At 36.3% G+C, this 15,467-nt stretch overlaps 1 protein-coding gene across 1 annotated transcript in view; it reads right to left on the bottom strand.

The window, feature by feature from the left end:
• Positions 1-15,467, bottom strand: part of Ttc6 (tetratricopeptide repeat domain 6) — a gene marked incomplete in the record, with an annotated part of 231,700 nt that overhangs the window by 204,189 nt on the left and 12,044 nt on the right. Inside the window, 1 exon segment of the mRNA XM_013510165.1 lies at positions 15,262-15,467. Within this exon segment, the coding sequence (XP_013365619.1) occupies positions 15,262-15,467 (206 nt within the window).

The raw sequence follows: 15,467 nt of genomic DNA on the forward strand, positions 1-15,467 counted from the left end.
GAACTCTTCTCCACTGCTGGTGGGAATGCAGACTGGTGAAACCACTGTGGAAATCAGTTTGGAGACTCCTCAGCAAACCAGGTCTAGAGGTCCCATTCAACCCAGCTATTCTCCTTCTAGGTATTTTCCCAGAAGATCTGAAAACATCATATCCCAGCAATTGTTCATATATGCACTCATGTTCATAGCAGCACAAATTGTAACTGCTGAACTGTGGAAGCAACCCAAATGTCCATCCACTGAGGATTGGATAAAAAAATTGTGGTACTTTTATATAATGGAATAACATTCAGCTATAAACAAAGATGAACTCGAGGCTTTTACTGGGTAAGGGCCAGAACTAGAGACCATACTCATAAGTGAAGTAAATCAGACCTGCATTTATAAGAATTGTATTGTCTCACTAGTGTAAGACCTGAAAGAGTGAATACAAACTCGGAGGTATGATAGACATTGTGAAACAAAAGGCAAATGCTCAAAAGTAAAGGGCAACTGGGGTGTGGGAAACAAGAAGGGAAAGAAGGGGAAATTATGTAAGTATGTATATACAGGATAGCTAACATAGTTGTACTACTGTCCTTTATTGCTCTACAGAAAGGAATAGTTAATGATTACTTGTTTGATCAATCTTGTATGTCTCTATTTGTTTTCTTGAGAAACTACTTGTAGGATGTCAATAAGTAACACAACAACCATTGTTAATTTCCTACAGCTTTGTCTGTAACTCTGTTTTATTTGTATTGTTCTTATGCTATTTTGTAAATGGATGTCTGTTTGTTAACATGTTTTATTTCTTTTATTTCTTAAAATAAAAAATCTTTAAAAATATATTGAATGAAGTTGTTGAATCTAAACTCTGGAGTTTCAAATAGTGTACCTGTTCAACAATATACAAACTCAAAGAATACAAAAGTAGTAGAGTATCTGCAGTTTGGGCTCTGTTCTACCACTAACCTATGTGGTCTCATCACATCAGCTATTTTTCTGGGATTCTGCTTTTCATCTGTATGATGAATAAGTAAAGAGTTAGTTGTGAGGTATCACTGATGTTTCTTTTGCACTCATACACCAAGATTCTCCCTTTATCCAGTTAGATCATTAAAGGCCACATCTTCAAGTAGAAGGAGCCACCACAGAGCTTAAAGGGAAAAAACAAGGACCTCTTTTTGGATTTCAGGTTTCAAAAACCTGGGAACCTGGTGAAAGAAGAAAAAATAGAATGACAATGACAACTGGTTTGGGAGAAAACAGCAGAAAAGAATTGAATTCCTGGTCCAGAGAAAGTTCACAAGAAGCTGATGAAAACATATTCAATGTTGAATTCCTGTTGTAAGGGCTTAAACCCAGCTCCCAGGGCTAAGCCCAAAAGAAGCAAGAGGGAAATGTGTTCATTGGGAATACAGAACAGAAATTGCATTGGATCACATCCCATGAAGAAGTCAAGTAGCAGCAAGATGCCAGAGAAGCAATGGCCATGTGGAGTGTCCAAGCAGATGGAGTGTCACATAATCTCAGCATTCACCAGGCCCCAGCATGGCTTAAGAGCAGCAAAATGCCTTCCATAAATCCAAAGATGGCAAACAAGAATAGGAAACTCTGGAAATCAAAGGTCTTAGGAAAAATCGGTAACCCAGAAGAGACTCTTGTGGACTGAAAAGGTTGGGAAGACCTAAGCAGACCACCAGATGGAAGTATATCTTGAAAGAGATGCAGGGCATAGCAGAGCTAAGGAATTCTGTATGTATTCCAGGAATGGGGAGGGAGATCCCCCAAATTGCCTGAGATGAAGATTCTGTGATCCGATTGAATGAGATTTTTCAAACAGAGGTTAGCATCAGTTTTACAAAAATTACCAGAGTTCTTACACATCCATGTTTTCAGACTAATATTCTTACCCACTTACATGCTGAGACAAAGACCACAGGTATAAACTTAAAAAGCCAAGACAGAGATTGAGAAGAAATAATCTAATAATAATTTCATGGCAAGAAGTTTAAGGCAATTGGAGAAAAATAATTCTCTACAAATGAGTCACAAAATTGACCTGCAAGGGGGCGAGGGGTGCGGAGGAATTGAAAGTCTGAATAAATCAATAACCTTTTAAAAATGGAGACAATAATTTTTAAACATTCTCTTTACCCAATGTATCAGCCCAGACAACATTTCAAGTGATAATTACCAAAGTTTCTAGAGAAGAAAACAGTCCTTTTGGAAAAGACAAAAAGAAAGTAAGCATCCAATTATGAAGCTAATGCAAATGATACCAAATATAGATAAAGGCAGAGTAAGAAAAAAAGCATATACCAATCTCACTTATGAACACAAACACAAATCACTATTAGAAATCATCAGCATATAGAAATATCCTGTAACAACCAAAAACACTATTCCCAGAATTCAAGAATTCATATTGAATAATACATCAGAATAAGAGGTTATAGGAAACGGTTTATCTACAAATTTCAGAACTTATTCATGATAAAAGTTCTCAGCAAGCTGAAAAAAGATGTGCAACTATAAAATATATCTATCAAAAAGCTATAGTAAACATCATACCTAATGGTAGAACTCTAAAAGCCTTTGATTTAAAGCCAAAAATCAATCAAGAATGCCCACTATCACCACATTTATTAAACACCAATTTAATGAAACAAGATATTCTATACACAAACTACTAAAAATGTAAGTTCAAGAGGTTACTGACACATGATCAACATATTAAAACCACTGTGGCAATAAATCATTCAAAAATGTAAATAAAAAATATACCATAACAGCAGCAAAAGCTGTAAGATGGCTAAATATATGCATATGTGTATAAATATTATACACATATGCCTGTTATAATGCCACGGTTAAACATTTTAGTTGTCACCTTTCTTGCCTTAGCAGCATTTCAGATAGTTATTGCATCCTTCCTGAAATACTTTCTTCACTTGGTTTTGAAGACACTGTGCACATGACACATTCTCCTGGTTTTCCTCCTGCACCTGGCTCTCCTCAGTTCTTTGGTTGATTTCACCTCTTCTCTGAGCCTCTGGACCCTTAGTTCTTAGATCCCTTTTTGACAGCTACAATCATCTTTTTGGTTACCTCTTCAAGTTTCGAGAATTCAGATATCATCTGACCACTGATGATTCTCTATCTATTGAGCCCTACCTAACCTTCCACTGGAACCCTAGAATGATAACTAACATTACAATTGGTGTCTCTACTTGGAAATATATTAGAGATTCAAACTTAACATGTCCAAAATCAGCTCTAAAATCTGGCCCAACCTTGGTCAAATGGAAACTCTACCAGTTAGCTGAGCAATACACAAAAAATCATGGAGTTATCCTTGACCAATCCCTCTCTTTCTTTCTTCTGCTTTCCCAACGTTCTCTCCCTCCATACCCAAACAATAAAGGACCTTCAGCATATACAGTAAGTCAGACTGTTTTTCATACCATTCTCTGCAATCGTCTCCATTCAGACTTGGATCAAGTCTCACCTGTGTTAGTTATTGCAGTAGGTAGTAATGTCTCTTCCTTCCTTCACTCATTCCCATCCATAAACTATTGTCCACACAGTAGTGAGATGAACCTTTAAAAACAAGATCAGATGACGCCATGCCCCCACTCAAAACCTTCCACTGTTCTTCTATGTCACTCAGAGTGAAATTCAAAGTTCTTACCATAGCAAGACTCTCACATCGGAGATTCTCAGCAAGGACGGTACTACTTCCCAGAGAACATTTATTTGTTTACTCTGTCTCCTCCCTCTGGATTTTAAGCCCAAAATATCAGAAATCTCATTTGTTCTATTTCCCAGAGTGAGTAAACACTAGATATATTAGCCATCCAATAACACTGAATTAATAAGAAAATGCTTCAAAGATCAAAAAGTGTGCTGGTGGGAGTCTGGGTTGTGCAGTTAAGTGGCTCACAGACCCACATTTCTGATTGAAGTGCTGCAAATTCCATCACATTTTTGAGATATTGAATTTTCACTGTATGCTTCATTTGAGAAACATTTCCACAATTGGGAAATACTAAAACCAATGATCTTTCAAATTAGCAAAGATTCAAAGGATTAATAATGCCCAAAGCTGACTCGGACATACAGGAGCAGACTGGTAGTCCTACTGGTGGGAATGTATTTCAGTCAACCTTACTAGGATGTAACGTGTTCTAACAGGCTTTAAAAATAATGCGGGATACTTAACATGTATTACAACCATTTTATCCTCACAATACTGTATAGTGATTATTACCAATACCATTGCACAGATGAGAATACTGAGGCATCAGTAATTTAAAGAACAAATTGAAAATCAAGGATCCCAACCTGAGTCATTCTAACTCTAAATTAAGACTTTCTCCACTGGTTTCCATTGTCTGACAATACCCTTGTTATGTTCACTATCTCCTTAAAGGTAAAAACTGTCACATACAAAATCTTACTATTCTTAGTGCCTGGTAAAGTTCTAAACAGTACAGGTGCTCAATAAACCTCTGTGGAGGTGCATCACCCATAGAAACTATGCCATAAACTGCCCCAATATCTCTTCTACTCCCTTGCAAAATAATAGAACATGAACTTTGGCACATGGCTTCCCAGAATAGTGATTTCACTTTTCATCTTCTTTTGTAGCTAGATGTCATCATATGACTAAACGCGGGCTAATTAAGTATAAATTAAAGTGATAGGCAACCTCAGGTATGTATTTTTCTTACTTAATCCCTTCCTGCTGGGGAGAACACAGTTGTTACAGGTACAGTACCCATAAGGGACCTTGAGATGACCTTGAGAATGAGGATCGATTCAGTGGAACAATCAGATGGAAGGATTTTGGATCCTGGGCCTTGATGAATACCACATCCATCCTACATTAACTTTTCACATGACCCTGTTTTACACCAGAGAAATAAACATCCACCTTGTCTATAACCAGTTTCTCTGATTATCTGGACCATTAGCTAACTAGAACTAGTTCTGCTAGGACTGCCGCTTATTCCCTGTTTCCTTGTAACTTGATATTTGGTTCAACTGACTTGGCTTTGTACTAGTGACAGTCTATATGAATTATGCATTCCATTTAGCGTTTTCACAAATTCCATTGTAAATGGATATTTAATAATCCTTTTCGCTTAACCCTAAAGAGCCACAGAACAGTCGTGTAAAAACCCATTATTCAGTAAACTGTTTAATAATCACTTTCCAAGTAATAATTGATTGCCAAAGACTGTGCAAGAAGGCAGATCTCAATGGCATAATGAAAGCAGAACAATGAAGTGTCTCAGCTGCCTCAATCTTTCATTTCTTCATAACCCTATTTCCAATGATTAGGAGATGAAGAGCTTGAGACGAGATGTACTTGAGGGGAAATTTGGCTGAAATGATGAGGTCTGGCTTTATTTCAATCTGCTCCTGTGTGCATAATAAATTTGTAGTAAGCCAAGAAAAGGATAGTTTTATTGATTATATTACTCTGAGGTCTAAAGAAAAGATAGACTACTTCTTTAAAAGCCCCCACATTTTTAAGGGGATGGAGGATGCAGAGACTTTTACTTATTGCCAAGATGACATAAATCTGCTGACCAGTATATCCATTTACAATTGGCCACATGATCATGGCAATCCTCTAACCCTACCATATTCATATTCAAGCACTTACTTCCTCTTGGCTTTTGGCCAATAACACATCTTACTTTCTCAAGTTGAGAATTCTCAACAAGGCCCTAACTCACTACAGGTAATAAGATTTCAAGTATGTCAAAGTAGCTCTGCCCCAGAAAAGACAAGGGCTCATAAATAGCACTCACTAGACCAACATGAGAAAATACTTCAGTATTCATTTTGAGAAACTGATTACAAAAGATTTCCACAAACAAATAGAAAGAAAACTAATATGATTAAGTAAAAGTGGGTCAGTGTGTTACTCTGCTTTTGTTTGCATGAGAGATGACAGAGAAACATATTCATAGTAATACCAACCTAAGTTGAGGAATTAGTGGTGTTTGAGTGCAGCAGACTAGTGATCATACAACCAACTTCTAGCAGCATCACTGTCATGTATCCCACCTGTACCCTTTTGCTTTGATTACAGAATGAGGTATCTTAGGCTCCAGCCTGAGTGCCATCCCTTAGCCTCCATCTTTACCAACACCACAAGGCTCTGTGAGCAAATCCTTGGTTTCTCTTGACTTTCCCCAGCCTCATGTGTGCTAGACTCAGAAGCCACCTACAAGAGACCCTTCCAACCCAGAAGCGTGCAATGGTCTTTCCACTAATGCAGGAATCTTAGAGCAGAGAGGTTACAGTGAGAAGTAATTTCGCCTATTTGGGTTCTAGATCTTAAGGTAGTGAGGGAGAAAAGGAGGGAAATATTGGGGAAAGAGAATAAGGAAAGGCCATTAGTATGATATAATGCAAGCAGTTCTGCACTGGATGTCAGAACTAAAAATAGTCCCAGTTCCAGCTATGTTAATGAGCTGCATGGCCTCGCAAAAGTCACTTTCCCTCACTGGGTCTCCGTTTTACCTATAGTAAAAAGTTTAATGTGCATATATGTATGCATATATACCATATGTTTTATACAGACATACATGTATAAATACATATATTAAAAAATTTGATGACATATATTTTTAAAAACACTATTTTAGTGAAAAAATGAGAGGGAGGAAACACTACGTGGAAATTTATCACCAGGACTCTAAAAGGTCTTGTAGCAAAATGTCAGAAAAATTTATTAAACATGAAGATATGTTTAGTTTCAATGTAATAGGTTGAGGATTTAAATTTTTTCCTAACCCGATCATAAAAACTCACAAAGAAAATAAATATGGCTAATTTTGTCTTACCTCTCCACTACAGTGAGGTCAAGGTTCTGCACACTTTGCAGTGGACCAGGAAAACCAGTTCCTCATAAAATAATATTCCCCCTAAAATGACACATACACAGATCACAACTGGGAAAGGTGCTGTGTAGTCTATTGAGCTGTTTTCATTTGGGATAAGAGATGCTTAAACATGATTGTGGTTGGCTAGTTCTCAAGATTTTCATTTTATTGTCAAAACTGTTTATCTACCCATCCTTAAAACCCATGTTTACTTATTCTGCTTTAAAACAAACACTGTAAAAAATACATCTACCTAGCTTCGGGCTCTTTATAGCTGCAGAATGGCTAGGTTCAATCACAACCAAATCCTGCACTTTTCAGTAATAAAAACTAAACCACTTCTCAGGCACAGTAAGTCAATGTGTAACCTAACTAGGATACTTAGTTGATTCAAACTGCGGTGAAGGTAGCTATATTATTCTGAGACATGCTACCGACTTTATATGTTAAACACCTGTTTTAAATTACATTAACTTCGGCTGAGGATATAGCTCAGTGGCACAGGACCTGCCTGGCAAGCAAAAGGTCCTGAGTTTGATTCCCAGTATAAAAGAAAAAAAATTACATAACTTCTTTCCTCTAATTTAAACCAAAATAAAGGAAAATCATGAACTGAAGTTATCACAAGGTAGAGTAACACTCTACAATGTTAAGGCGGTATTAGTGCTAGATTTTTAACTATCTAGCTTACCAGCCAGTATGTACCTCACACCCTCTTCCAGAAAATTCTAAGGCCTTGGATCAGTCCTTAACATTTAAAAGAATTAAAAAAGGTCCACACTACAAAGTAAAGGATGACTAACTATATGTTAAGTAACAATACACAGAGGAGGGTGGAGATAATTTTATCCTAAATACAAAAATAATTGTACCTGAAATATGCAAATAATTGTACCAGCAAGAACTATTTTCTTAAATAATTTTTGAATTCCTCACCTTATCTCACATGCAAATCTTGCTTAAACTTTGGTGTGTATGAAAATGGGTCACTTTCAAGATTTAAACACACCTGGCTTTTGTTTTCTATAATGAAAATTAAAGGGTTTAATTATAAAGGTCTGGGATATAACTCAACAGTTAAGCATTTATCTAACATACATGAGGCCCTGGGTTCAATTCCCAGTGCTGCCAAAAAAAAAATTACACAAGCAAGTGGAAGGAAAATAATCATTGCTAGATAGCATCTGTACTTAAAAAAAAAAAAAAGTGTATTGGAATTCTGCAGTAAATTAGTACTTAACTTTTCAAGTAACTATATTCCAATTTTTTTAAATTCTTATGAAAAATAAATTGCATTTTTTGCAACAAAGAATAAGTTTGTTTTGAGAGAACTTCTAGCTTACTTCAAAATCATAGCTGCAATCAAACAAGCTAAAGGAATGGAAATTTCCCCATAAGAATTAATACTTTACTTATTTTACTTAAAAAAAGAAAAATACTTAAATATTCTGTATTAAATATTCTGTATTTACTAAAAGTAAGTTATCAACTGCTTTTATTTGATAAAGAAAAATACTCTTTATATGTGGTGATAAATTTCCATGTAGTGTTTCCTTCCTCTCATTTTTTCACTAAAATAATGTGTTCTTTTAAATATGTCATCTGATTTTTCAATATGTATGTTTATACATATATCTCTGTATAGCACTATGTAAAGGATAAAGAACAAGTCTGGGATGTTAAAGACAGCACAGAAGAAAATAAACAAGTTGAGTACTTTAATCCAAAATATTTGAGATCAGATGTGTTTCAGATTTTGGAAGGATTTTTTTTTCAGAATATTTGCATAAACTATCAATGGAGTATCCCTATTTTGAAAATATGAACCCAAAATCCAAAATTTTATTTCAGAGGATTTCACATTTCAGACTTGAAGGTTAAGGATCAACTTTTATTAGTATTTCTTTGTGTATCTTCTTACAACCTGTAAAAAAAAAAAAAAAACATACACTTTTAAAAGAATCTGCTTTAAGCAAGGTTTTATCTTGAGGCCATTGTAGATTTTCTTTTCAGTTGTAAAAAATAACCCAGAGAATAGTTCATCCTGGCATGGCAATGCCTGCCTGTGGTCTCAGATAATCAGACTCAAGCAGGAAGACCATTTGAGCTCACTAGTTTGAGACCTCTGTCAGAGAGACAGAGACAGAGAGACCAAGACAGAGAGACAGACAGAAAGACAGAAACAGAGAGAGAGACAGAGAAAGACTGAAATCATGTACAGTATACCTAGCTTTTTCCAATGATAAAATTATACAAAATCGAAATACATCAGAACAAGGATATCAACACTGCTACCATAAGGATAAAGAAAAAAATTTTCATCACCACGAAGATTTTTAATATTGCCTTTCTAAAGCCACACACACATCCCACTCACCTTCCTCCACCAAAAGTTCACCCTTAACTCCTGGCATCTACAGATCTGTTATCCATTTTTGTAATTTTATCATTTCAAGAAAAATATATACATGATACCCTATAGTATCTATCATTTGGAGATTGCCTTTTTGCATCAGTATAATTCTCTGGAGATTCAGCCCACTTTTGCAGGTAATCAATATTTTGTTTCTTATTGTTTTCTTGTAAGTCATATGGGTTGTTTCTGGTTTTGCGTTATTACTAATAAAGATGCTATGAACACTCAGATATTTGTATTAATATATATTTTCCTTCCTCTGTATTACTCAGGAGTTCAACTACTAGATCAGATAGCACTGGTACGGTCTCTTTAAGAAACTGCCAAACTGTTTTCTAGAGTTGCTGTATCATTTTATACCCCTACCAACAATGTATGAGTGATCCAATATCTCTGGACTCTTCCTAACATTTTAATATTGTATCTTTTATTTTAGGCACTCTGCTAAATACACAGTGATATACCATTATGGATTTAATTTTCATTTTCATAAGGTGAGTGGTAAGATCTCATTATGGATTTGATTTACATTTTCCTAATGTTCCAGTGTTAAACATCTTTTCATGTACTCATTTGCCATATGTATATCCTCTTTGGTAAACTGTTCACATCTTTTGCCCATTTTCTCTCCTAGACATTTTTTTCTAGTAGATATTTTACTACTGAATTTTGACAGTTCTTCATAAATTCTAGATAACTACGCTTTGCTGGACATGTGACTTGCAAATATTTCTTCCCCATCAGCAGTTTGTCCTTTTGTCTTAACAGGGTCTTTTGCAGAGCAAAAAAGTTTTGATTTGATAAAATCCAATGAGCTAATTTTCCCTTGTAAGTCATGTTTTTTGTATCAAGTCTGGGCACTCTCTGCTAGCCCTAGTCCAGCAGCTTTTCTCCTACTTTTTTGAAAGTTTTATGGTTTTATATTTAAACCTATGACTCATTTGAGTTAATTTTTATGTACGTCTGACATGTAAGATTTTTTTTTGGCCTTTGGATATACACTTTTGCCAGTGCCACTTGTTTAAAAGACCATCAATCATCTACTGAATTTTTTTTTGCACCTAAGCTGGGTGGGCACATTTTTATAGAACTATTTCTGTATTCTCCATTCTGCTCCATTGATCCACCAATACCAAACATTCTTGATCACTGGTCCTGTATAAAGCTTGAAATAAGATACACTGCTGCCTTTCACTTTATTCTTTTTCAAAGTTATTTTAACTGTTCTACTTCCTTTGCCTATCCATATAGATTTTAGAACCTGTTTGTCAAAACTCCAATAAACCTTGCTAGAATCAAAAACCAAATCTATTTTTCTTAAAGATATATACCCTATTATTAATTTCAGTAATCTAGCTATTAAAACATTAGCTAAGAAGTTAGGTTATTGATCTGATGCATTGCATCTTTCATAATGTATATATTTAGTGCTATACTTTATTTGAGCGATAGCCCACAAATTTTGAAATGTTCCACTTTTATTTTAATTTAGTTAAGTGCATTATTTTTATTTCTCTGAGACTTTCATTTTGATCAATAGATGATTCAGAATTATTTAGTTTACAGGTGTTTGAAATTTTTCCCATTCTGTTTCTGATATCTAGTTTTATTATATTTTGGTCAGAAAACAGTATAATTTTAATCAATTTTTTTTTTTTTTTTGGTACCAGGAATTGAACTCAGGACCTTGCATTTGCTAGGCAGGCGCTTATGCCACTGAGCTATATCCCCAGCCCAAGCAGTATAATTTTCATTCTCACACGGACTAAGATTAATTTATCATTCATTACATGCTCTATCTTAGTATATGATCCATGGGCAGTGAACAAAAATGTTTATTTTCCTATTGTTTGGATCAGTATTGTAAAGATGTAGTCTAGGTCCTGGCGGCTGATATGTCATTTTTCTGTGTCTTTGGGGATTCTTTGTGTAGCTGTTTTTTGTTTGTTGCAGTACTGGGAACTAAATCCAAAGCCTCTGCACTGGGCTACATCCCTAGACACTCTCCACCCTTTTTAAATTCTGAGATAAGGATGGTCTCACTAAGTTGCTAGTTTGGCCAGGCTAAGACAGAAAGTACAGTCTGCCTGCCTCAGCTTCCCAGAGCTCTGGGGATACTGGCATGTACCATCATGCCCAGCTTTTCTTTAGTTTTTTAATCAATAGTTGAAAAGAGGGAGGTGTTACAGTCTCACTATTATTTTGGATTTGAATATTTCTCTTTTCAGTATTTATTTCACATATTTTATAGCTCTATTTGGTAATACACATTTACAGTTGTTTTGACTTTTTTTTTTTGTTTTGTTTTGTTTTTTGGTTTTTCTCTGGTACCAGGAACCGAACTCACGACCTTGCGCTTGCCAGGCAGGCGCTTTGCCGCTGAGCTAAATCCCCAGCCCCCTTGTTTTGACTTCTTGATGAGTAAATTCTTTGATCATATTATAAAGTCTCTTGTCCTTTAGATAATTTTTTTGGCTTTGAAATGTACTTTATCTGACATTAATATAGCCACTCCTAATTTCTCTTGACTAATATGTGCATGATATATTTTTCATACTTTATTTTCATTTGCCTACATTTTCATAATAGAAATGAACTTCTTACAAACTACACATAGGTCATGTATTTTTTTTCTTTTCCGGTACTGGGGATCAAACTCACGACCTTCTGCTTGCCAGGCAGGCGCCATGCCACTGAACTAAATCCCCAGCCCCTAGGTCATGTTTTTAATCCACCTGTCTAATCTCTGTCTTTCAACTGTTTATTTAGACCATTTATACTTAATGTAGCTACTGCTATGTTGGCTTCAAGTCTGCTATTTTATTTTTTGTTTTACTTTGTTTCTGTATTTACTTTTACCTAACTTCCTATGGGTTAATGAACATTTTTTAAAGTACTATTTTATCTACAGTGTTTTATTTGGGTCTTGTTTTGCAGTAGGGGACTGAACCTAGGGTAGAACCTCAAGTGACAAATTATTTTCATTTTCCTTCATCTAAGAATGTCTTGATTGATTTCTCCTTAACTCCTGAGGGATAAATCTCTACATACAATTCTGAATGGATAGTTCTTTTCTTTCAGCACTTCAAAAATGCTGTGTCAATTACTTATGATCTACATGATTTCTGATGAGAAATCCTTTGTTATTCAAACTCTTTTTCAATGTAAATAGCATTTTCTCTCTACTTTCAAGGTTTTCCTTTGACTTTAATTTTTAAAAGTGTAATGCTGTATGTTTGGGTATGAATTTCTTAGATTTTGGATTCACTTAGGTTTTAAATCAGTAGGTTTATGTCTCATGCCAAATTTGAGAAGTTTTTATCCCTTATTTCTTTCAGGACTTTTTCAGTCATGCCTTCCTTATCTTCTTTCTTCTCCTTTTGTTATATTTCCATGGGTCTCAGTCTAGTGGCTGATTTTCACCTTGGATAAGCTATGTTATTCTATCTTCAAGTCCACTGATTATACCCAATAGCTTTTCCATTCAATTTTGGAATCCATCTAGTTTTTATTTTGGTTATTGTGTTTTCAGCTTGAATTATTTCCTTTGGTTCTTCTGAGACTTTTACTTCTTTGTTCATATTTTATATTTTTTCATTTGTTTCAAAGATGTTCGTAATTGTTTGCTGAAGCATTCTGAGTAATGCTTTAAAATCTTTGGTAATTTCAGCATCTCTGTTTATTGATTTTTTTTTCTCTTTGTTCTACTAGGTATGGAACTTAGGACTTTGTGTGTCCTAGGCATATACTCCACCTACTGACCAGCATTCCCAGACTGATTTTATTTTCTTCTTTCAAATTAAGGTATTCTTGGTTCTTGGCATGACAAGTGATTTTTCTACTGAATCCTGGACATTTTTGGTATTATACAAGTCTAGATCTTATTTAAGCTGGCTTTCTCTAATACTATTCTAACAAGGCAATGGAGGGGTTGTGTTACTACTGCCAGGTAGGTGTAGTGGTCCAAGATTCATATCCTCTACTGGGCCCATTAGTGGGGCTTCTTGGTTTCTGCTGAATGGGAATATGAGTTCTGATTCACCACTAGGCTTCAGCTGACACCATGCTGCTTAGAAGAAAAAGGAGTATTTCATTACTGTTCTCTATATGGTATCCAGTGACACCTCAAGGAGTGTAGAAAGGATGGCCTTTTTACTGTTGGCCAGTGTTGAAAATCTGGATGTTATGCTGACATTACCCATTTTTGAAACAGGTAACTGAAACACCAAAAAACACTAGACTAAAGAAAAATCAATATTTCTGGTAGAAGAGTACAGTTCACTGGTCCAATAGTCATTATTCAGCTGACACTCTTCCTTCATATGCCTCTAGTTCCACTTTCGTCCTTCAAAATGTGTTCTTTCCCATAGGGCCCTCCCCTGAAATACAACAGGACTCCTGGGATATTTTCTAATTCCAGCTTCTGTTCATATCAAGTACCTCAACCATACCGCAATGTGCTAGGCCCATTCTTAGGGGACTGAGGCCTTGTCTTTGCTAAGGCTCCTTCTAAGGGAAGGAGGCTAAGGCTCTTTTAATGGAATCCTTGGTTCCTTTTTCAATTAGATTGGCAGAAATCTAATGAGAATACTCATTTTTGAAATGGCTCAGACAGGTTCATTTTGTTCACTGGCTGAGGAGAGATGTGAGTCTTAATTCACAGTATTTGTAATATTTTACCCACGAACACAGTCAAAGACGACACTGGAGACTCTCTGGCTCATGTGCGTTTTTGTTTCCCTTCGTGACAGCATTCCTTAAATCACAGCCAAGCATGTACTGTGGGGCTGAAACTATTTTAAATACACAATGTCAGCGGTGGTATTCTGTGTTCTAACAAGAGATTTGGAGCCACAGCCAAGAACAGTAATAGAATCTTCTTCCCTCTTACTGTCATTCCCATTGTTATTTCAAAAAGACTTTCCCTTCTCTTCCTCCCCCTCACCTCTCCTTTCTCTCCTGCTGCCTTTTTTCTTTCAGTGTCCCCACCAAAGTCTATATAATGGGCAAAATATCTTAAGCTTAAATATGACCCTATCTAGCTTTGCCTCCTGTGGGGGCCATATCAAAGCCAACAAATAAACTTTCCTGGGCATAACTCCAAGCTAGTCTTTGGGGTGAGACTGACTGGGAGGAATCCTAGCTCTGTCATGCATTAGCTGTAGGACACTGTGCCAATTCTTTAGCCTTGCCAAAGCTAAAAGACCTCCTAATTTCCTTTCACCTTGTCTGAAATTCTGTATTGCTGCTATTGTTTGGGTGTTGTTTTGTTTATGTCTGTTTGTTTGTGAATGTGTTTTCGTTCTTTTCTCTTTAAAATAAAAAAAACTTTTATTGATATTTGTCTACCTGATGTGGTTGTTGATGGGATAAAAATAAAGTTCGTCCCACACTAAGAGGCACTTCTAAGTCTAACTGGCAAAGGTCCAGAAAATTCATTTTTGCTTAAGTACAACACAATCACTGATTGCGCCACTGGTGTCTCAGAAAACAATTTTTGAAATGCTTCAAGACAACTGTTTCAACTGAAAATATTATACAATTCTTACAAATTAAATTTTTAATAGTAAAAACACCGATCTCAATATATAAATTCGCCTTTACTGTAACTCAAACTGAAGGCAAACAAGGGGGAAAGTGAATTTCTCACATAAAACGCCTGCTGTTATTTCCATACTAAATGACCACAGTCTTTGAAAGGAAAGGCTAGTGGGGTCTTCAGCCAATGTTCTCTGAACCCGTTTCTGGAATATCCTCAATGGCCCGTTTTGGAAAGAAGTCACATTACTCCCTAAGGGAAATTAAAAATTCAAATAAAATACAAAGAAGTTCGATAACATCACGGGGTTTTCTGTTACAGCACACCATATCCACTGAAAAATTATGTAAGTGAAATTACACGCGCGTGCACGCACACACACTTGCCACAAGCAGCATGCTCTCCTCTGCTTCACTTACTTCCATTCTAATGTCGTAGTTCTGGCCCAGGACGCTCTCTATGAGCTCTCTGATGGCCTGGTCGGAGGCCAGCTGGTCCTCGGACTGCAGCGAGGCGATGATCTCCTGGATGGACCTGGGGGCGGCGCGCGTGCGCAGTGCAGCCAGCCGGGCGTCCTCGCCGTTGTCGCGCGCCGCTCTGGACGCGGCCCCGGGGGGCGCCGAGC

The sequence above is a fragment of the Chinchilla lanigera genome, unplaced genomic scaffold (assembly GCF_000276665.1).
Source record: "Chinchilla lanigera isolate Chin_1 unplaced genomic scaffold, ChiLan1.0 scaffold00008, whole genome shotgun sequence".
NCBI lineage: Eukaryota > Metazoa > Chordata > Mammalia > Rodentia > Chinchillidae > Chinchilla > Chinchilla lanigera.